The following is a 24,532-nucleotide window of genomic DNA, read 5'->3' on the forward strand; positions in this document are numbered from 1 at the left end:
ACACACACACACATTTTCTAAGCCAATTATCCTTCTGGGTCATGGGGGTGCTGGAGCCTATCCCAGCTGTCAAGTGTTTAATCTTTTTCTTATTTAATTTTAAAAGAATGTAAAAATGTAATATATGTACATATTGAAAAATACATTTAAATGATTCAATTATTTTATTCAATTATTATATTAAATACACATCTATTTTTAGAAATATATACAAATAATATTTAATATTACATATACAATTCATATATTTCATGTTATAAAAGTATGTCAGAGAAATGATTTATTTCTGTGTTTTTTAAGTTTCAAAAGTTTGCCATCATGTGCCATACGGAAAAAAATCCTATAATTTTATATAAAATAATAACTTATTGCAGCCCATTTAAACCTATTTGCCAAAAGGTGCTTTTTTAGATGCTTCCTTAAATATTTCACAAATTGCTCTTTGTGATTTGTCCACTTTTAAAACATGTCAAATTCTTAATATTCATTTCATTATAACTTCATTCTCAACATACAGCCTTCTTCATCATTTTACAATCTCTGTTTATCATTCTGGACACATCTGACCGTTTTTATTTTACTGCTTCCTGTTGTGCTACTAAGTGACACATACTAGAATCACTTTACACACTCATCTGCCGCCAAACTGCAAATCGCTATTACTGAAGACACTGGTGTTTGAGCAGTAGTGTGTATTTATCTCCTTTTCTGTCTCTCATTTAAAGGTGGATTTTCCAGACGTCTAGTATGAGATTATACATTTGTTGTCTTTGTCTTTTTTGCTCATCCTCAGCAAAGGTGCCAGTAATTGCAGAGGCCGCTATATACCGGAGGACAAAATGCAGAAAGGCCGCTGAGGTCATTACCTCACATTTGAGCTAAATAAAACATACTGCTGCACTGCTGACCCCACCAACGCCCTCTTCGTTTTTAGTGCTCCCACTAACAGATACTTGGCAGTGGCTGGCATCGTACATGCAGCTGATTTCCCCTTAACGTGTGGGCAATTTTCTCACGAGAAAGGAATCAGAAAGTTTCCAGTCTGTAACAAAACTAAATTCCGTTTACAGCAGATGAGCCCAGTTCACTGGGGAAAGCGTATGTTGCACACTGCTGTGTACAGTAATGTCTTGTAAAGTTATTTGCTGCAAGATTTGACCACCAAAGAGGAAGCATTTTATTTTTTATTGAAAAAGCCTGTTGCTTTCTACCATATTTAAGGTTATATGCATTTATTCTAAGGATATGGGGTAATTTTACAAGCACAATCACACTGACTACAAAGACAAATGGTTTAAAATAATGGTGTAAAAAAATAATACAGTTACTGATTGCCTTGACTGTTTTGAGCTTTACTAGCTCATAGCCATATGCAAAAGTTTCAACATCCCTGGTCAAATTATGTTTTGTTGATTTTCTTTGTTGATAAGTTAACACGTCCTCCACTCACTGAAATACAGCATTTCTTTCAGCACATTTTAGTGCACAATTTCTATTTATTTGCTGAATTTAACTTGTTGTGAAACAGTAAAACATAACATATCGAATGTGCCATAACTTTTGCACTTTTATTTTATTTAAAAATAATGTCATTTGATCAGGGGTGCCCAAACTTTTGCATATGATAATAAGTGGGTCGCATATGATAATAAGTGGGTCGCATATGATAATAAGTGGGTTGCATATGATAATAAGTGTGGCACCAAATCAGAATAATTTTATACATGCATTTTATCGTTGTCCAAAAAACTCCATAAGAAGGCAAAAACATCATCCACTATTAATGTTAAGCCGTAAGTTAATATAATGAGCTTTTAGGGCATTTCTATTGATCCATTGATCATCACAGAAAAAATAAACACAAACCTGCTTTTGACAGCATCACAATAGCTGCTGTATTTGAAGTCTGACTGTCAACTCATGAGCTGCAGGCTGGTGTACACTATGTATGAAATGCACATTGTGTGAGGTTAAGAGATACGAAGAACAGTCAAAACACACAAACTCTTATCACTGATTGGTGCAACAACACCAGCAAAAGTTCAAAACATGCCCAGGTGTAGAACATGTAGAACCTATTTAACGTGTCACAAATCATGCAGGCCTCCAGTTGGCCCACAATCGAACACAATGACAAGCGCACTTCCCCCTCTGCTGCGGTGTGCAGCAGCTATTGTGCTGGAGATATATGGCAGTGCTCAAACAAGGAGCACCATAAATCACCCAAACTCTATGGAGCCACACGGGAGCTTCCATATGGAAGTGACTGCGAGTGACTATTTCCACTCACGGCGCTTTAGGTGTGGTGGGGTCTGTTGTTGCTTCATCAGTAACGGCTTCTTGACAGCTACTTATCCTTCCAGATCCGTAGTGTTGAGGGTAATGCTTTGGGTATTATCTAGGCATGTATGAGATATAAACTCCAAAGCACTAGTTAACATGATGGTAAGTTGTAAGGCAGACTAAATAAATTGGATTATATGTATTAACTGAGTAACTACATGGTAAAAGCACTATTTTTGGTAGTTATATGATGTAAAAAGATTGTGCACAAACAGTACAGAGAGTCTTATGTCGTATCTATTGCATAGAACCAAAACTGAATCGGACTTCTGAAAACTAGTGTTGTATTTTGTGCTGTCTTTTTATATCTATTAACTCAAGATACTTTGAGGCATTTCTAAATTGACTTTCCTGGTTAAAAGTGTCACAATACTGTGAAATTAAGTGAATATATTTGTACTTACTACCTTGTTACTACCTTGCTATTGCAAAGATTTCTGAATTATTTTACTATGTCCTTTATCAGTTTGACTCCTTACATGTCAGGGCCCAAAGTTTTATTACACACTTCTATAACCCAAGAAAGACTCAACTAGTTTGCATCGAAGTCTCTGTAGTTACTGAATAACAACCCTTCAAATGTAATAAGCCTGGGATTTTAAGGAGCTAACAGCTAGTAGTCATTACACTGTAATTTAGTTAGACTTGGCCTCAATCTTGGTGCTTCACCATTTTACCAAAAAAAAAACAGCTCTTTGGAGACGTTTTCCCAACATTTTCTCAGCTGATATCTAGAACCTGTTTGGCACTTCAGTTTTATTTACTCAAACTGTCTTGGATCTAGTACTTTGGAGTTTGTACCTCACACTTACTTGGTTGATACACCCGTAAACAAGATGCTTCTTCAAGGACTCTTTAGTAATATAGAACCATGTGCACTCAAAGAACCATTTGCATGCTTAAAAGGTTCTTTGCATGGTGTAATTGTTCTTCAGATTGGTGGTAGATGTGTTGTTTATGGTTCTATTCAGCACCAAAAAGGGGTTCTGCTATTGTTACGACATCCAGTTTGTAACAATAGAAGAATCATTTTTGGTCTAATGTAGAACCATATTCAGAAAGGTTCTACATATACCATACACAACACATTCTCCATCAATCTGAGGGACCATTTCACCTGGCAAAGAACCCTTTAAGCACGCAATAATGTTGATGTAATATTTTAAATGAAAGTGGTGAATATAAACACCCTCAGGAATAAAAGGCGTTAAACATCACGTTCCCGAAACGGCTCAGACGTGGAGGTCCATTCTCATCGAAATCTCCTCTTGGCTTGTTGGAATCTGGAGCGAGAAAAAAAACCAGAGAAACAAGCTCAGGAGGCCGTCCTAATGACCTTAGCAAAAACCTTCGACATGCGCTTTCAAGAGGGAGCCGGATATTCAAGGTCAGGCCGCAAATTTTAACTCCAAATCTGCTAAATCTGAGGACTTCGGTATAATCCTGCCGCTCAGGGCCAGGAACAGTCCTCGCTGAGGTGATTTCCAACATGTGATCAGGGGAAAAAGAAGCTTTCCATCCTTTCTCCAGCTAATAAACTTAAGGCTTACATCAATAAGTCCAAAAATTCAGAAACGCGCGATCAAAGAGAAGAATGCTAAGTAGTGGAAAATTCACTATAATGTGGTTCAATCAATGATGGAGGTGTTTGGTTGGAAAAGGATTAGTTTTTAATCAAATGTGAGGAGGAGAGTGAAACTCTATCTGTGAACGCTGTTCTGGATGGTAATTTCTCTTTTCTTCTTGCCTTCGGACGCGTCTGGCCGGTAGCTGGCCGACAGTAGCTGGGCGATATAGCTGCTCAAGGGATCAGGCAGGAGAGGAGAGGAGAGGAGAGGAGGGGGGCCCATGTGGTTTTATGTATCAAGAACAGCCTGTTTTAGTTACTGTGCCTTTAAAACTGACATACAGTTATGTTCAAAGGTTTAAATAATACCACTGTAAAGCAAATTTTAATGCACAGTTACCAAAAATAGTAATAAGGCATGTGCAAAAGTTTGAACACCCTATGAGTCAGCACATTGTAACATCCCCTTTGGCAGATAACACAGCTTGCAAATGCTTTTGGCAGCCGGCTAGGAGTCTTTTTATACTCATTTTAGGAACTTTCAGCCACTCCTCCTTTCCGATCGTCTCTAGTTCTGTGATTTGCATGAGCTATTTGCATGCATAGCATGTTTAAAATCTACTGATTTTCTGTGATGTTAAATTTAAATCAGAGGATTGTAAGGGGGGTGTCCAAAAGCTTCAGCTTGCATTTAGGTATGTTTTGAATTGTTGTCTTGTTGTAGAAGCCAGTCTCCTATTTTAGCTTCAGTTTCCTGACTGACTGCGTCACATTTGCTTCCAGAATTTGCTGATATTTAGTGGAATCCATTCTTCCATATATCTGTGCAGTGCTGAACAGCTGGCAAGGTGTTCCTTTCATCAAATGCTACTTCAGTTTTTCTAGAAAAAAAGAACAAAAAAAAACCAAACAAAAAAAACCAACAACATATGTTTGGTGATTGTGGCCACAGAGCTCCATTTTCACTTCATCAGTTCTCAGTTCTTGTTTCCAAAATGCCTGTGATTTATATAGATGTTGTTTTGTGTTCTTCAGATGTTGACCTTTGTGATGAGACTGCATGTAAGATTAACTTCTGAAGACTGAAGAGTTCTTATTTTTTTTCAACAATCCTTATAACTTCAGCATGAGTCGATGGGGTTAAACTCAATAAGTGGGCGTGTTTTTATATGTGTTGGTTTTCAAAATATCAATATGGGCTGGTTTTGCAGCCTGTTTTCCCTATAAGAACAACCGTTACATAGAACATCAGACTTTTTTCCATGATATGGACCTGTTGTTAAAAACATTTCATTGTAATGTCAGCACAACGTCAATGTGTTAGGATACGAGTAAAACACTGATTGCAGAGCTTTTATGGAATGGACCAAAGCAGATTAAACACATAGACTGGAACTGCAAGTAGACACCGACAAGTGCAAGTGAACAATACTTTTTGGTGGCATATGAAAAATGCAACCACATACACACCAAGAATGGTATTAACACAAAGTCAAAGATACAGAGTGAGTGCATTTGCCTATAAATGGGTGCAAAATGGCCTTAGTTATGACATTTGCACATCATTTTCACATTTTCGGAATTCATGCCTGGGCCATTGAGCATGGTGGTGTCATGTATCCCTCAGGCCTTTCTTCCTTAATGAATAGCCTTGTAAGAGAAACAGTCAGCAGCAGACCTACGATTGGAGAAAAAACAGGGAAAAACTCAAGTTGAGTTAGTGGGATGGTAATATGAAGAAACATTATACGCGTTCCAGGTGGCCTTTTTGGGCACGGCAGCAAAGCAAGACTTGATTAAAATATTTTCGGACCATCAATCATTGAAATCAACAATATTTCTAGGTCTGACATCTCACTGGACCGCTTTACCAAATACAACGGCGGCCCATGAGCCTGCACTTGTGGAGCACTCTGAAAAAAAACAAATTGCTGACCAAACCATTTACCTTCACCAGGAACAAGCTTTTAACTAAATACACAGTGCTCAAAATGATGAATTCATCTGTGTGTTTTTTTGCAGTCGAGCACGCTAGCGCAGGCTAATCTTCATTATTCAAAATCTAAAACGGTAGCAAGGACCCAGTGGATTGGCATTGAATTCAGCTGCTTGGATAGTAGAAGTGGGCATCTGGCTAGTTGGGTTACTATGGCCAAGGCCTGGGCAATGTATTGCATGTAGATTGTAAAAAATCACAGTTTATGGAAATATTATATAAGCTAACAAGGAAACAATACTAGCCTTGGCTATTATTTATATATATATATATATATATATATATATATATATATAAAAAAAAACACACTCACAGGCCACTTTAAGTTGCTTGTTCAGTTGCTTGTTAACACAAGTTCAGTTGTGTTCAACACAAATAGCTAATCAGCCAATCACACGGCTGCAACTCAACGCATTTAGGCATGTAGAGGTGGTCAAGACAACTTGCTGAAGTGCAGACCGAGCATCAGAATGGGGGAGAAAGGTGATTTAAGGGACTTTGAACGTGGCGTGGTTGTTGGTGCCAGACGGGCTGGTCTGAGTATTTCAGAAACTGCTGATCTGCTGGGATTTTCACACACGACCATCTCTAGTGTTTACAGAGAACGGTCCGAAAAAGAGGAAATATCCAGTGAGCGGTCAGTTGTGTGGATGAAAATGCCTTGTTGATGTGAGAGGTCAGAGGAGAATGGGCAGACTGGTTCCAGATGATAGAAAGGCAACAGGAACTCAAATAACCAACCAGAATCTCTGAGGAAAGTTTCCAGTACCTTGTTGAAAGTTTGCCACGTAGAATTAAGGCAGTTCTGAAGGCAAAAGGGGTCCTATTTTTTACTAGCAAAGTACCTAATAAAGTGGCCGGTGAGTGTGTATGTGGATACATTTGTTCACAAAAAACATGCTTGCAGTTCTGGTCTGATGTAAGCAGTTACTGTATAATGCATGTAATTGCACTTTACATAATAGCGAGTGGTGCTTTTGTAATTTTGTAAGTGTTGCTATTTGCTTAAAGGAGAGGTTAGTTAGATTTCTGTCTACACGTCCCATGAAAAAAAAACTGTGACCTTTTTTTACATCCAGTCAAAAGCACACTAATTTAATTACAACTTATTGCTTCATATCGTCCCTGTGACATCCAGCAGCTTTGACAAACATCACATTTTATATTCATATCATGCAGCCCTAATTTAGGCATGTCGTTTGCACAATGCTTATTAGTGTACATAAGCTTCCAACAACTGTGCTAGCTTATGAGCATGGCTGAGTTTGAGCCTTTGCAGATCATTGCCAAGTCACAGAAAGCTCATTCTGAATGCATTTCAACATGATAAAATGCTCCTAAGTCCTCAGAGCTTTGTGGAAAATGGCCCAGGGGGGAAAAACCCATAATTATAGCTAAAACAATAGTGAGGGTTAGCACCATGGCTGCTAACACACATCAATACTGTACACTTTAGCAGTGTGTTACTGTGCCTTTTAGTGCAATACCGACAGTGATGCACAATATGTTGTTTGGCTAAAATGAAAAAATGTAACCACTGCTTCCTTCATGCATTTATAATATTCATATTCATGTCCTATAGTAGTGCCATCATAATCTTTAGAGCAGAGCTGCCCAAAACATGTCCCGTGGAGGCGTTTAATTCGGCCCGCAAGTAGGCCCTAACCCCAGCCCCACTACAATTAGATATGTTTTTGTACTATTATGTAATATAGAAATTTATAAATTTATATATAAATTTGTTTCTTTGCATTTAAAGCATTCCAGTAACAAACTGTAGTGCAATGTTATTAACAGCGGTGGACGAAGTGCACAAACCATGTACTTAAAGTAGAAATACCCGAGGTAAAATATTACTCCAATAAAAGTAGAGGTTCCTCCCTTTAGACCTCCACTTTAGTAAAAGTACAAAAGTATTTGCCCTCAAATGTACTTAAGTATTGAAAGTAAAAGTACTAAAAGATTAATTATGTCCTGTCTCTAATGTCCTGTTATCATTTTTGTAACAAGACTCATTTCAGGTGAAAGTCCTCCAGCGTCTCTCTTGGTAAACCAGTCTTTTAATAGAACGTCATTAATTAGTGACGCTGACGTCTATTAAAATGATCATAAGCACAAAACACTGAAGGCAAGCAGATTCCATCAGGGAGAACCGAGTGGCTCTGAAATCACTTTTACAAACAGGCAAAGTTTCAGTTTAAGATTTATTTGCAACTTAGTTGCAAGATTAAGTTTAATAAAAACGGGCTTTAAACATGTTTGTTGGTCTCAGGTCATAAACGTAAACTAGCCAAAAGAAATTTACTATAAAAGAGTAAAAATAGTATTTTTATAAATTCAGAAAAAAGACCTGTCACAACTGCGTATGTGTACATATTTCTATATTGAACCATTTGCTTGCACTGGGTTGGTATGTCCAACAGGTCAAAACAAGTCCAAAACAAAGTGTGCACTGTGCCCTGATTGGTGTTCTTGCTTTGTGCTTCTTTTATTTTGACATGTTACATTTTTATACACACATAAACCAAAAGGAATGACAGATTTCAAAAAATGTAATGGAGTAAATATTTGACTTTGAAATGTAGTGGAAGGAAAGTAAAAAGTTGTCCAAAATGTAAATACTTCAGTACACTTACACTTACTTCATTACTTACTGTCCACCACTGGTTATAGAGTACATTTTTGAAAACCCCCTCCCTTCCCCCTCATATCAAATGCTAGCTTTAGAACAGAATGTTCCTTTAAATGTTATGGCAAGTTTGGCCTTTGCAATACTGATAAGACAAATGGCTGCCATAAACAAACAAGCCTTCAATGAATCACAAACATTTTTATTGTGTGCTGTGAACATCGTGAATAACCTGTTCTGGATGAGTCTCACTGTCGTTGTCTTGATAAATCAGTAGATTAGCTTTATCGCTTAACAGTACACTAAATAATAATAAATAAACTAACATTAATAACATTGCTATTAATATATTCCAAGGTGTATGGAATTAAAATAGGCAACAATGTAATTGCAATGTGGTTCTCTGTCCATATCATGTAGCCCCACAAAGGGTTTCAAGATTGCCTCTGCGTGCAAGTATAAAGCACTCATCTGAACTGATAGGTACAAAAAAACCCAACAAAACAAACAAACAAACAAAAAAAATGAGGCTTTAAATTACGCCACTGGTGTTCTGATCGGGGCTCCTATGCTCCTGAGGGTTGAGCCATGGGCCGGGCCCTCTCATTTTGTCCCCCTCCCCCCCACCTTTCCACTCAGATAGGTCATAAACACTGGGCATTGTTTACACGTTCCTGTGGAGACATGTACAGTAGCCGAGATAGGATCGGAATCTCAGGCCTTCGTAGCGACGGGGGAGAAAATGAAGAAGAGCGGAGGTGGAGGGGGTATGGCAAGATGGAGGAAAAGATGAGCGATGAAACATCACGAGAAAAGGATGAGGGATTGGACGTTTTCTGAGGGGGGGTGTTGACGGCTCACGCAGCCGGGTTTGAGGCTGCAGATTGAAGGGGCGTTTTACACTAAGGGTTCGAGGATCCCTTTGATGAAAACGCACACAATGAATGCTAAATGTAGTGATCGGCCAAGACATGCTTGGTGTCTGAAGCTAACAAGTAGTGAAAGCTTTTAGCCCCACAATAGGCCTCATGCAAACTTCCTTAAGTATCAAACACTTGCCTCAAACCGCCTCAAACCATGTTGACTTGTTAGGTAAACTCAAAAAGAATTGTTTATGTGGCGTGCATCCAAACTTATATTTATCCTATATGTAACATGTGGACATGTTGTTTGCTTGAAGGAAAAATAAGAGCTAATAAACAGAAATCAATGACCTCGCTAGGAGTTTCTGTTCAAATCAGAGCTTATAATTATCAGAAAAAATAAATACACTTGAGTTTTCAATCAGACCAACCTGTTCTGCATACAACTCTCCTGTAATCGCAAGAAAATAAGTCATAACGTCATTTTTCCAGTATCAGTGAGTTTCAGTAGGGTAAAGGACACATCCTGTAAAATTTATTTTTGGAACTATATGTGATCAGCTCGCTCTGGAGAAGCAAACACGACATTCAAGTGTTTGCAAAGAGCATGGCTATTTCAGAACCACAAAATGAAATAATTTTCAATTAGAAATACCAACGAAAGCAATCTCTCACACAGTGTGACAGCTACAAATGCGATGGCAGTAATAATAAAACTCCATGATAAAAGCCCATGATGTCTAACGCATTGACAGATTTGCCATTGGCCGCGGAGGCTCTTTGAAAAGTGCCACGTGTGCTTTTCAGCTTGTTCTGCCACATCCAAGTCATCTCTCACTACACGGCTTTGCCAAGTTCAACACGCCAGCCAACCTCTTGATGAGAAAATTGGCCTTAAACATATGGATGCTTAAGCTATGAGACCATGGGTTTTAGATATTTTGACATGTGAGAGAGAGAGAGAGAGAGAGAGAGAGAGAGAGAGAGAGAGAGAGAGAGAGAATTTCTTTCTTTGGCAATACTACATCATGCGGTCATATCAACTTAGGCCGAGTGGGTTTAACCGAGTAAAGAATTTAGCTCTCTTTGACAACATTGTGCCTCACAGGCCTACAAATTCAACTAAACCAGGGGTGGGCATCAAGCTGCATGCAGCTCTCGTTTAATACCCTGTTGTAGCTCCACAGTAGAGTTAGATTTTTAGGTAAAAATAAAATAATCTGCCTTTGCAATACAGTAAAGCTCTGCTGATCATTCAACACAGTTTAACAATAAATGGTCTTAAATTTTGGAGTTAATGTAAAACTGCTTATTCACCCTTTAACTTTGAAGGCTGGTGCACAGACAGTTGGTCACACAGCAACGCAGACAACAATCTGGCCTAGCTAGTAGCTAACGACAAGGCAAAGAAGTGAAACATGTGGGACATTGAGAGACATTTTACAAGAAATTGTTCTACTTTTGAGGAAAAGTTTCCTGCCTGAGATGTGAGAAAAGTGACTATACCTGAGCTAAAGCTTAAAGCAGAGCAAAGTAAGCTTGCACTTTCATTTAGATTATATTTTTTAGTCTATACTAGTACATTAGCACATACTGAGACATATTTACAGCCAAGGTGGTGAAACATTACTTCAATGAAATGGACATAAAATGTTATAGTTCCCAAAGTGATTGATTTCGGTTGAAAGCACAAAATGGCTCTTCTTAACATTTGGGTTGCCGACCTCTGAACTAAACCATAAAGTTCTCAAAACTCACTTCCTCAACACCTCGTAGTTTGTACAGATTCAGGCTAACCACTGTTTACTCCTCACAGTTCATAGTTGCATTATTACTGTTGTACATAGTAGCACATCAGTCATGCACTGACAAACTGAACTAATGGACTTGCACTGTTTCTTACCTTACATGATATAATAATGAGCTCATATTAGGGATATACCAATACAGGAGCTGAGGACAGATATTGATATATTTTATGTACATATCTCCTTCTGACGATGCATAAACATTCATAAGAGCGCTGCCAAAAGACCTGAGACTGGTTTGACAGATGGATTGATGGATTGAACCCCGAACTTTGCATAAAAAATGTAATCATTTTATGCGATATATAGCTTGTTAAGTTCTATTACATTTTCTATTTCTAAATATTTTATTTAAATTGTATTTTGAAGTATTTAATAATAATAATAATAATAATAATAAATATTTATACAGCACCTTTCATATATTAATAATGAAACTCAAAGTGCATCACAATACAAAGTAAGAACAACAGATGAAGAAGAGAAAAACAAAATATAATCAACAATAAATAGCAGAAAAGAGATATATTAATAATTACAACAAAACACGCAAGATAAAAGTATAAATAAAAAAGGAATAAACGACAATAAAATGCAACTAACAAGAAAATAAAAGCAACAGTGCTTTTCCAGTAAAATAAAAGGAAACAATAAAAAAGCTAGTTAAATGCTAAAGAAACAGAGGACGGAAATATGTTCTTAACTGTTTTTTTTAACAACGTTGACAGAAGGAGCCCGACACATGTTTATTGGTAATGTGTTCCAGGTCTTTGGTGCATAAAAAAAAAAACACTGCCTCTCCACTCTTTTCACATGTGGAACATGGAGCAGGCAGCACTGGATGATCTTAAAGCCCGATAAGGAACACAGTCTATCAGCACTCAGAAATGTATGAAGGTGCTAAACCATTAAGAGATTCAAAAACTAGTAGTAACATTTTTAGTCGATTATAAAAGAGTGAATTTTATGTAACAAACGTTGTGCAGAGTTATTCACATCTTTAAAAACATGATTTGAAACTGACCCATCTCCCTACCTCTGTATATTGTATATAACGTTTGGCTCAAAAGGAATTAGAACTACATTCACCAACAATTACATCATCAGATATCAGTTTAATATTCAAATCTAAACATTGCTGTGATTTTTTAAGCAGTTATCAGTATCATATCACACATCCCTAATTCATATTGTTGATATAGTTAGAATCAAACAGAAACATTTATAGCTTATTATTAATAATAATTTATAATTTAATCTAATAATTTATAGCTTAACATTATTTTACATGATATTGCAAACTATTTACACTGTGTATCCTCTGCTTTTATTTGGGATATGTTAAGATAAGAGTAACAGATGATGTAGGCTCTTAAACTCCTTGGAACCACTGGTGGTTCCAAAATGCACTTCATCATATTCTTCATAACTTTGATATTTCATAAGCTACATTAAAAAAATGGGAGTCTTATGAGGCTGTAACAGTCTTATTTCCAGTCTCATAGACACGTGATGTCATTTTAAACCCTTATAATAAAAGAAGATGAACTCTTTTTTTAACCTACTGAAAGTCGACCCATTTACCCACAAATCTGAGCTATGCACTATAAACAGACGGCGTCTCTTCAGTGATCTGCTCTATAAAAATGATTTTTATAAAATAAAACAAAAGAGCATCTAAGTTTTCAGCAGGACATTGTAAGCATATAGCAGTATGTGTATGATCATAAAATATTTTCTGTTAATCTGTTCATTTCTGTTAAGGTAAACAAATCAGCACATCAAACTATACCTTGTGTGCTTTCTTGAAACTTTGTTGGAAAGTCTAAAAATGAGGAAAGCACTGAAAATACTTCCAAGGCAAAGATAAACTTTTGAGTGATCAAATAACTGTAGGAGGTTTTGGCCGCGCTTCTAACAGAATTTCTTTCTTTTTCACTTCTTCTTCAGTTCCACCTTACAGGAGCAGGACGACTGAGAATGCGCAGCTTGGCCGAGTGACAGTGCGAGAGAAGGGGGAAACGAGAAAGAGCGAGACAGCACAACTAATTGTGCCCGAGAATGGCTAAACTTCCTGAGCAGCAGTTCAAGGATCATCACAATATATACAGAGTTGCAAGGGGAGGCTCAGCAAATGACTGCGACGAAACTGACAAGACAAACAAGATGAGCCAAATGGAAAATGATGTGGCACGCACAGAGCGGACTGATAAACACATGAGAGTGAACGGAGGGGCAGCACGGAAAGGGGTCGGTCCATTTCAGACCAGTTTGGCACGGTCAGAGTTTGATGGACAAGGACGTAGAGGCCTGGTCTGATCTCCAGTCCCAAAGAGACCCCAAGTTTCGAGGAGATTCCTCAAAGGCCGACCCCGACGGCACTCTGCGTTAACCAGACTGTGTATATCTGGATGTTTTCTTTCCTGAGCTTGGACTTTAAAGAACATCTGCCGCGCACACCTGGAAAGCAGACTTCTTCTAAGCACAATGGATGTAGCCTCTGGTTTTGAATCTGAGAAAAGTGGCAGTCGAAACCAAATTTTTTACTTATGTTAAATTATTTTCTATTTATTTTTAAATTTCACCCCACTTTTTATCTGTGAATGTGCAAAAGAAAAACAAGAAATGCTTACTAGAACAATACAGGTATCCAAGTCATACAGGTTCAACCTCCATCCGGTGGCGTGTATATTATGGTAGCTGATGTGTTTCCTTTGCTACGTCCATTTTGAACTGCACCGCCTATTGTTTGTTTTCTGTGCTCAAGGCTCCAACCACGTTACACTACCATATCAAGAGCTGGCCTTATTTTATTCAACCTGAGACTTAAAAGAAAAACCACCTCATTCTTATGTTCCATTTCTTTATCTTCAATGCTGCTAACTTTTATTATTTTAAAATTATTATTATTATTATTATTATTATTATTACTTCTATTGAGACAAGAAAGATTGATGGGCACTAATCTTCTGCAACACTTCCAGTGTATAGGGCACAACGCAAAATGTTGTTCTGTATTATGCTTCCTCTTCGAATAAAGTTCACAGGGTAGAATGTATTGTGAGAATAATGGGTCAAGAAGAAAAGCAAGTGAACGCAGTGACCTTTCCACATGTAACCAATGTGTGTTTCATTATCAGGTGCAATTGCAGAGGCTTTTCGCTGTTTGGCGAAGAGAGGAGAAAAATGGGCGAAATTGCTAAGTAATAAGAATAATAATAGTAAATAATGGCGGAAACGTGTTCTGTGGACATCTCAGGATATTTGTTGTGCCCTCTGATACCAGATAATGAATGAATGATTGCTCTTTTTCCAGAGTAATCAAAGACGTCCCTACTGCTTTTTTTGAGCTATGTACATAATTCCTTGTTCAATGTGATTTTCTTGTAATATAAGTGGAGCAGAAAAAAATAACTGAATGCTCAGAAACAATAAATGTTTAAAAAAAAACAAAAAAACGTGGCTTCAAGATTATTTTTAAAAAGATGATGTCATTGTGAAATGTGACTGTTGTTGACAATGCTTACCCAAATGTAGTCAATCAGCAAAAACACGACTGATGTCTTAAATGTGCATCTTTAGTTTTTCCTTGATGAGGCTAATGTAGTTAACAAGTAATGACCCCTTACATCCAGCAATTAGCACTGGGTATCTCAAATAGACTTGCTTACTTTATGGCATGCTGCTACCTACAAAAATGGTCAAGAGTATTCTGCACAAACAAAAACAGTAGTAGAAGGGAATACATATTAAGGCATATTAGCTATGCTAACTGATGCTGTATAAGCCTTCATCATTTGTATATATTAGCATCATAGTTCCAGAGTAAAACTGACACAGTGACGAGGACCAATCACAGTCAGGAGAAGATCTCAGAACAAATGACTCAGTGACGAGGACCAATCACAGTCAGGAGAAGATCTAAGAACAAATGACACAGTGGTGGGGACCAATCACAGTCAGGGGAAGATCTAAGAACAAATGACAGTTATGAGGACCAATCACAGTCAGGAGAAGATCTCAGAAGAAATGACACAGTGATGAGGACCAATCACAGTCAGGGGAGGTCTCAGAACAAATGACACAGTGGTGGGGACCAATCACAGTCAGGAGAAGATCTCAGATCAAATGACACAGTGATGAGGTCCAATCACAGTCAGGGGGAGGTCTCAGATTAAATGACAGTTATGAGGACCAATCACAGTCAGGGGGAGGTCTCAGATCAAATGACACAGTGATGAGGACCAATCACAGCCAGGGGAAGATCTAAGAACAAATGACACAGTGATGAGGACCAATCACAGTCAGGGGGAGGTCTCAGATCAAATGACAGTTATGAGGACCAATCACAGTCAGGAGAAGATCTCAGAAGAAATGACACAGTGATGAGGACCAATCACAGTCAGGGGAGGTCTCAGAACAAATGACACAGTGATGAGGTCCAATCACAGTCAGGGGGAGGTCTCACAACCACTGACACATCAATGAGGACCAATCACAGCCAAGGTGGAGGTCCCAGAACAAATTATATTTAGAACCAATCACAGTCAGGGTGGAAGTCTTAGCACCCTCTCTCCTGACAGCATTGCACCACACTGCACCACATGAACTCAAACCACCATGTTGTTTTGGCCAAAAAGCTGTCGTTTTGCTTGAAAGCGTCATTTTCATTTGGAGCTTACTGCCGGCTTAAGGGGGAAATTGTGTAAAATTGATTTTTCACAGAACTATTCCTTTAAAGGAGATTTGATGAGGCTTGACCTGTTTTCAGGGGTAAAGTCCCCACTGATCGTTTTAATCCAAAAGCTCAGCTTTAACGTGTGCCCAGAACAACAGGCCCTACAACACACACACTACTCACAACACAGCGTGCATAAACGCAGATGATTTGACAGGCTATTTGAACACCTGTGATTTGTCTTGGTGTGTGTTCTGAGATAAGCCAGCACAGTCCTGTAGCAGGCCGTGAAAAGTCCTGCAATTTGTTCGGGCTCTAATTTGATGAACAGTTGCTGCTTTGGAAGCAAAGCGGCTCTATTACGAGGGAGCAGGCGTCTACTGAACGGTTGGTGTTTCACTGAGACCTTTTTGGCCAATAGAGAATGGAAGGAGCCTAAACTGAGGATTCAGTTAATATGTACAGAATGAGCTGTAAAGCGAACTTGTGGTGCATTTAGACAAAGTTCGGCAGCCATCTTGGCAACGCTGCCGGGCAGTTATTTCCAGTCATACGAGATGAGGCTCATATCTGTTTAAATAGGGAGAGACCTAAAAGCTTGAAACTGAAGGCTGAATTACAGTTTCCAAAAAAGTTTGAAATCATATATTATTGTAGCATTTGGCTCAAAAAGTCACAAAAAACATGTTTCTTTCTGGCTGCTGTGTTTGTGCAGATGTCTACAACTGAGGGGGAGTTTTTTCCCACTTTACCAGCAAGCCAACTGGCTCGGTTTAGTGATGGGCAGGACTTTCCTTGTAAACAGACACCATGTTGAGCCTTACAAGCAGGTTTAATGAGTGACCTGTCCTGTATAAATGTCTCTGGCTTAGGCACATCTTTTCAGGCACACACTTTCAGAGCAGAGTAAAACGACTATATGCATTTTCCTTGTGAAAATAGTTACTGAGATTTTCAAAATCTGAGCCATTCCATCCCAACTTTTACCCCTGGATCAGAATTCCAACCCATTTCCATCCCTGAAGTTTCAGTCCTATGCAGAAGTTTCAACACTCTTGGTCAAATGACATGTTTTGTTGATTCTCTATGTGAAAAGAGGTTAAAACATTCTCCATAGGAAACAAACTTATACACAGTTTTAATGGGCGACTTCAGTTTTTTTGCTAAGTTTAACATATTGGAAAAAATAAAACATAAAATATAAAATCATTTAATACATTCTAGGTGTTTCCAAAAACAAAAAAAAACATGCAGTAATACGTCTGGTTATTAACTGAAAAAATCAATAATTTATTTGACTCCAAATTTTTAACCTTTTGACACTTCAGTAACTAAAGGTAGTAAAAAGTATCAGATCATAAGTTTCCTTAAGTATTCAAGAACTGCAGTGCACCATCTCAGTTCATACACACTCTTAAATAAAGGTCTTCCAAAAGGTTCTTTGAACAATGCCATAGGGGATCCATGCTTGGTTCCCTAAAGATGCCATAGCAGAGCTATGCTTAGTTCCCTAAAGATGCCATAGAACAAGCACGCTTGGTTTCCTAATAATGCCATAAAAGAACCACACTTGGTTCTTTAAAGATACCATAGAAGAACCATGCACTTTCCCTAAAGATGCTATAAAAGAACCACACTTAGTTCCCTGAAGATGCCTTAGGAGAACCAGGCTTGCTTCCTTAAAGATGCCATAGAAGACCTATGCTTGATTTCCGAACCATTTCTCCTACCTTCATTTATAACTGCAGCATCTATCAGCAGTGAAGGAAGTGAAGTTTGTTCTCTATTCAGCTTCTTTGTGTGTCCTTTCAGTCTAAAAGCCTGAAGTATAACAGTTACTGGTCCAACAATCAGTAGATCGCTTCCCTCACAAGTACACATCAGTATCATTAACATTTGAAAACACAAAGAGTGCAAAATTTGGAAAATGGATCTGAGTACTAGCCCTCAGAGCATATCTTAGAAGAGAAAGAAAGAAAAAGAAATGCTTTGCCCCAAATGCGCCCAAGGCTTTATAGAAACAGTGGGCTGTAATACTCAAATCTAATTTACTTTTCTTCTCTGATCAGATCTGCTATCAGCACAACTGCTTGTTTACAACATCCAAACTGAAACAAAAAGATTCATTTTGTTGGTTACAGGTGATGTAAGAAACGAGCTTTTAAAAAAAGAGGCTCTGACTGGCCTTCCACAAAATCTGATTGGTCCGAATGCGGAAAAGGGAATGTTTGCTTTTTGGCTGTGACCACTGCCTTGTGTTAAAATGCCACGTGGCTGTGCAGTGCTTCACTGTAGGCCTCAGCACACCAGGCCAGTGTGCATGAGTGTGGTATTGGAACTGCCCATGCTACAACAACACTCTTATCTCCTCCCACCCCACTGGATGGAAACGATTAACCAAAACCCCTGAGGGGGGAGTTCAGCTTGATTCCTATCAGCTTAGGCTTGATTCTGCTTCTCAACAAACAACACCAAACAAAGCTGGAGAAACCATCTTAAAGCTCCAAATTGGCCGAGAAGACCAAAATACCCAGGGTCACGCTTTTTGACGCGCCCTAAAGTTGATCTATAAATAACTCTGACCTGTTATCAAACTATCTGCTGAATCGCAGTTATCAACAGCACTAGGGTTAGGATAGGACTGGGTCCAGGGTTAGGGTTAGGGTCAAGGTTAAAATTAGGGTTAAAGTGAGTTAATGTTTTTTCAGATGTAAAAGCAATGGTTATCAATAGAACCGAGAGCACTTAAAAAAAAAAAAAAACAAGACTTGAACGCATAAATGTTTAAATGATGGGAAACCTCCAGGGTTCTTTAAAGAACCTTTTTAAATGGTTCTAATTAGCACCAAGCAGGGTTGTGTTTTCTCATAAGAACTTGAATTTTGTACTATATTAAACCCTTTTTGCTAGGAGTAAAATGAAAACGATTGAGACTGGAGGCTTTAGGAAATGCTAAAGACCCTTTCAAAGGATGGTTCCTTAAAGAACCATTTTTAGTTAGTGTCTCAAAGAACCATGTTTTGTTCCACAAGGATTCTTTGGCTAAAACAAATGCTGAAACATTTTTAATGTAAAAGAATACAATCATTTCCTGAACAGCATAAAATATTTAACATCACTGTTATATTTTAAGAGCTTTTCAATTCGAGTTCTAGGAGTTTAAAACAGCTTAAAACATGTGAATCCTTGAAGTAGGTAAGTGTGAGCAGTCAATGAGCTGCCAACCAGTCCACACTCAATAGCAGTAATGTTAGCGTCCTGCTGCCCAAAACCTGTTTGCTGTAGAAAAAAAGGCAACTTTCAGGGAAGTTTGCTTTATTACTGAAATACATCCTTCTACTTTCTCAAATGTAATGAAAGCTCTGGGTGAGTGATTAGAAACTATTTTAACTTTTTGTTTTTAGCCATTTAGCTCTATTTAACCTCATTCATTGAGGACTTGCCTGTGCTGTTTTTGATATAAAGGGGAAATAGAAAGAGGCCAGGCTCCTCATAAATCGACTCGGAGCTGGGAATGACATCACACCTGAGTTGACTTCAGCTGGGAATGACATCACACCTGAGTTGACTTCAGCTGGGAATGACGTCACATCTCAGTTGACTTCAGCTGGGAATGACATCACACCTGAGTTGACTTCAGGTGGGAATGACATCACACCTGAGTTAACTTCAGTTCCTGTAAAATATTCAGAAAACTAAAATGGATACCTCCAAGAAAACCTTTGTTGTACCAGTTGATAATTACGCATTACGTAGTATTTTGAGGACTCCAACACTTTAGCAACATGTCTACAGATAGAAGTTGGAAAGTATTGTGTGTACAATTGATTTAATTAGACATAAATAGATATAAGGGATTTTACAGCTTTTACTTGTTGATGCGTGGTGCAGCTCTCTTGGATTTTGAGGTCATGGTTGGTGAGGCTCTCCTAAGTTATTTCAGCATTCCAGTTAAAACTTTCTAATGGGATCTCTGAAATTCTGGCTTCTCAGCTCAAAGGGAAGGCACCGTTAGTATTGCCAGGGAATCTGTAGAGAGGAGAACTACCACTTTGTAATGATTTCTGGGTTTGTTAAACACTAGAGGGCGCTCCTGAGCGAGTCCAAAATGAATGGGCCAATATGAAGCATTTGAGCAGTTTGTAAATGCTTAAATATTTTCATACAGATGAATTAATTCACTGCCTGAACAGAGAACAGCACGAATCATTTTAACACCGCTGAGCTTTTAAGCTTGTACTGGAAGCGCAAACAGCCAATGAGCTCACCAACCAGTCAGCACTCAGTAGCTGAGCCCTCCACATCAACACTACTGCTAAATTTAACTTCTGCTCAGATCCATCTGCCCTTAGACAGATGCTCAAGGCTGGAGATGCCAATCTCCCCAGCTTCCACATTTCCAAGCCACAACAATAAAACGGCATCAAAGCAGAAGGAGAGGGTTCCTAGAATAGTATATCAGATTATGGCCAAGCACAGCGTAAGAGCAGACAACGTCCTGATCCTCCAAAGCAAATATACAGTCGACTAAGAAAGAATATCAGCGTGTGTCAAGAAAGAAGCGGCTCTGAAAAACAAAGTCCAAAATTAAACCAATCATCTGTTATGATCTACCTCAAACCATATCTGAGGTCGTTTTTCCTCCGCAAACATAGACTGAGCCTAATCCTGTGTTCAACATCAAGTGTCTGTTTACAATGCAGTTTAGCCTGGGATAAAAAAATAATCAGGATGTGGAAAACAGAGCAAAAAAGGATCAGTGGAATTTCTTATTCTAATCAATGTTTCTAAAACATTGATTGCACGGTTACATTCAAGCTAGTTTGATTTGAAATACTGCATTATCTTGGTAAACAGAACAAACAACGATGCCAATTCAATCTTCTGAGTACTTCAGGGGAACATATTTCTCCTTGTGTCCTCCTCTGACTAAAGCAAATGTTTTTGAGTTTGTGTCCTTCTCAAATAAACTGTTGCTGTGGGCAGGGTGTTGAATAGCAGATAAGCAGAGGCAGGCGATAGCATGGATAGCGTGAGTCGTGTGTGTACCCTCCTGGAACTCATTCAAGATGAGCATGGGGGGGGGGGGTTCTTTTAAACCTGAAGATAAAAAGCCATAGAGCTGGCTGGATGGGTCGGCTATCTAGAAAGCAACATTGTAGACAGTTGGACTCACCCTCCGAAACAATGCTTACAAGAATGCCACCCTGCAACAGTTGCTGTGCCGACCTGAAAGCCGTCTGTGCCTGAGAGGCCACCTCGAGGTTAAGAATTCAATTTGGGACCTAACCACATCTTCATTCCAATAGTGGCTCAACTGCCAATCAAGACATGCGGCCTAGCGTCCCACGGCCAGGCGATTAAGTTGCATAGACACTGAGCGGCAGTCTGAAGCTCCATGTAAAGGCCTGGTAAGCAAAATAAAGCTCGTTGTCCTCACGTCACTCTTCCTCAAACCTTAAAGCAGTCAAGCTGCGCCTCAGTCTCCGCATATTCAAGATTGATCTCTGACCTTTCAGAAATAAAAGCTTTTATAGCCTTCAGCAATACTGGACTGTCAATGCATTCTCACTTCCAACATTTCTGCCTTTTGTTACCTCAGCCTGGAGCATACACCTCTGTATAACATTAGCACACGTGCTTTTCTACAGATTATATCCCACAGCTGCCAAAAGCAAAGACTGGAATGTTAAAGAAAAAAAAACCTTCACATATTTGAATGAACATCTGTGTTGTGCAATTAGCAGTCTGTTCAATATTTCAATAAGATGTTTCTTCAAGGGTTCTTTAGTAAGCACAGTGGTTCTATATAGAATCATGAACACTTCACAAACCATTTGCATGCTTAGAGAGTTCTCTGCACGGTGAAACTGTTCTTCAGACTGACGGAGAATCTGTTGTATAGGGTTCTATATGGCACCAAAAAGGTTCTGCTATTGAAACAGTGTCAACAGCTTGCATGCAAAGAACAAATGGTTGCAAATGGTTCTGTGAGTGTTCATGATTCTTTATAGAACCATTGTCTTTACTAATGAACTACAGGGAATGGAAAATATGGTATTTGTCAGCTAATTTTAATGGGGGGAAAACATGTGCCATGACTTTTACACAGGCCACATTTAATGCTCTGTTTTCCTTCAATATGTTAAATTGAGTAAACGCTAAAATGTGCAGAAGTGTGTTCTCTGTACAGGATGTGTAATGTGACTGGGGTACCCAAACTTTTGCATTCAACTGTGTTGTCACACCTAAAAAAAGACTGTACACTGACACCGTGTACTGACTCGGAGAGTGGAGTAGACATTTCCCCTCCACTTTTTAAATTATGTAAACCCATTTTTACCAGTCGTAGGACATTTGTTGAAAAAAATAACGGGTTTTTATTAGCAAAAAAAATTTTGAAACAGAATTTTAACTAAGGAAGTCTCTGGCAGCACTTAGCCAAGCAGATAGCCTTACAGTTAAAGGATAAATGTGGATGTTTTTCAGATCTGAAGCAAAAGTGGAGATGGATTTTGCCCTTTTTCTTGAAGATGAAAGCTTTAAGTGCTGTTTAATTGATGGGGATAGTTTTAGTGGCCTACCGGGTCTTTTCAGTACAAGTATTTCTCTGTATCTTTTGATCTTTCAAGCAAGTTTTTAAACCTTAGCTTTAGTAGCTAAGGGGGCAAATACTTTTTCACAGCACTGTACAGACACTCACTGAACACTTTATTAGTAACACCTCCTTGTTTCTATGCTCATTGTGCATTTTATCAGCTTATCAGTGTATAACACCACCACATCAGTGACACCACAGTGTTGAGAATGATCCACCACCCAAATAATACAAGTGGTGGTCAAGAACCACTGAAGAACAGGGTAAAGGAGGGCAACAAAGTATAGAGAAACAGATGGACTACAGTCTGTAACTGCAGAACTACAAAGTGCTGCTATATGATAAATGGAGCTGATATGATGGATAATGAGTGATAATGAATGAATGATGAATAATAGTGCTCCTATTACAGCGCTCAGTGAGTATCTATATTATTAAGTTCTCTGTAGAGGATGCAGTAACTTTTTAACATTAACACACACACACACACACACACAACACACACACACACACACACACACACACACACACACACACACACACACACACACACACAGAAATAACACACAGCATCCCAATGGTAACCTCTAGGAGAACATATGCATATTGAATTATTTATGAGTAAAAATACATCAGTGTCCTCTGTTGGTTGACCTTTTCAACACAAAGAGCATTCCAAAGGTCTCTGAGAAAGCACCTGGAATAAGAGGTGAATCTGAAAAAGTTCTGAAAGGCTTGGCTATCCCTTAGAACACTTGTTAAAACAATTATTAAGATGTGAAAGGTATATGCCATCACCTGGCCTAGAACAGCTTGTTCCTCCAAACTGGATCAGCAAACAAGATGAACACTAATCCAGGAGGCTGCAACAAAGCCAACTGCCTTCATTTGGCACATCAGCATCATTCAGAACACCCGTCTTCAACATGGAACAAGATGGTAGTAGCATTATGCTATGGAGATTGTATCCACTGTCAGAGACTGAACCTCTTGCTAGCGTAAAGGGTAAAATATACAGTCATTTATATATGCATAGCCTATATGTGTATGGAAAAAGAAAAAGCCTTTAATGAAAACCTGTGTCTTGGCTTCCAACATGCTGCAGAGGAGGATTTGATTTTCAGCATACCAAAGGCCCATAAGCAAAGGTACATGAACTCAGAGGGAACATGCACATATACGGGAAGAGAAGGTAAACAACCTGCAGTGACCTAGTTCAAACCAGACATAAACCACAGTGGAATTTTAATGTGTAACCTATAGTCTGATGTTCATCAACAATATCCATGGAACCTGATCAGTACTGCAGAGTCATATATCACTAAAGAAAGATAAGGCAAATTGATTCGAGACACATCCTAAAAGACTCTGAGATGTTTTTCTGCTGGCAGAACAGATTTCACCAACCTACAGGGCAAAAACTATAAGACCTATATAAAGCTGTCTGAGTTATAATGAGAACATATCTTCATCTTTACAACGTGCCATTTCACACGGACTCGTGCAAATTCATGAGATGCTAAACTGAGAAGATGAATAGCTTTCGTGTTTAAAAAAATAGGAATAATGAGAGGAATGCTGGCCACTTAGGATTTATAAAAGAGCCAGAGGGAGATAAGGCCTCCTTTTTTCAATCCAGAATAAAGCTAATAAAAAAAAGCTTTCCATATTTGCTCCCTCCACTTGGCCTCTGTCTACTCCAACTATCATTTAAGGTGAATATCTTTTTGATTAAGTATGAGATACTAGGCCACGGTCAGGGTTGATTACTATAAGCTGTATAAGCTGTCACTTACAACCCCCACACATAATATCTTTTATGCTTTCTACATGATACGGGCAGAAAATGTCCTCTTGAAGACATTAACTTTGCTCCCAAGAAAACATACATTTCATTTATCTAATTTTATTTGTGTTTTTAAATGGTTTACTCGTCTTGGATGGCTCAGTATTTATTCTTATGGAAAAAAAAAGATTCATGGGGCAGCTTAGTTTTGTATATTCCAAATAAGCTTAAACCCACCTCAGTCCACTCTAAAACATGCTAGTG

At 38.5% G+C, this 24,532-nt stretch overlaps 1 protein-coding gene across 1 annotated transcript in view; it reads left to right on the forward strand.

Annotated features, from left to right (window-relative positions):
• adrb3a (adrenoceptor beta 3a) overlaps window positions 1-14,650 on the forward strand; it is a 38,096-nt gene extending 23,446 nt beyond the window's left edge. Inside the window, exon 2 of the mRNA XM_017696391.2 lies at window positions 13,157-14,650. Coding sequence (XP_017551880.1) covers window positions 13,157-13,184 — 28 coding nt within the window. The 3' untranslated portion in view covers window positions 13,185-14,650. The remainder of the gene's footprint in view (window positions 1-13,156) is intronic.
• The last annotated feature ends 9,882 nt before the right edge of the window (window positions 14,651-24,532 follow it).

This window comes from Pygocentrus nattereri, chromosome 29 (genome assembly GCF_015220715.1).
Source record: "Pygocentrus nattereri isolate fPygNat1 chromosome 29, fPygNat1.pri, whole genome shotgun sequence".
NCBI lineage: Eukaryota > Metazoa > Chordata > Actinopteri > Characiformes > Serrasalmidae > Pygocentrus > Pygocentrus nattereri.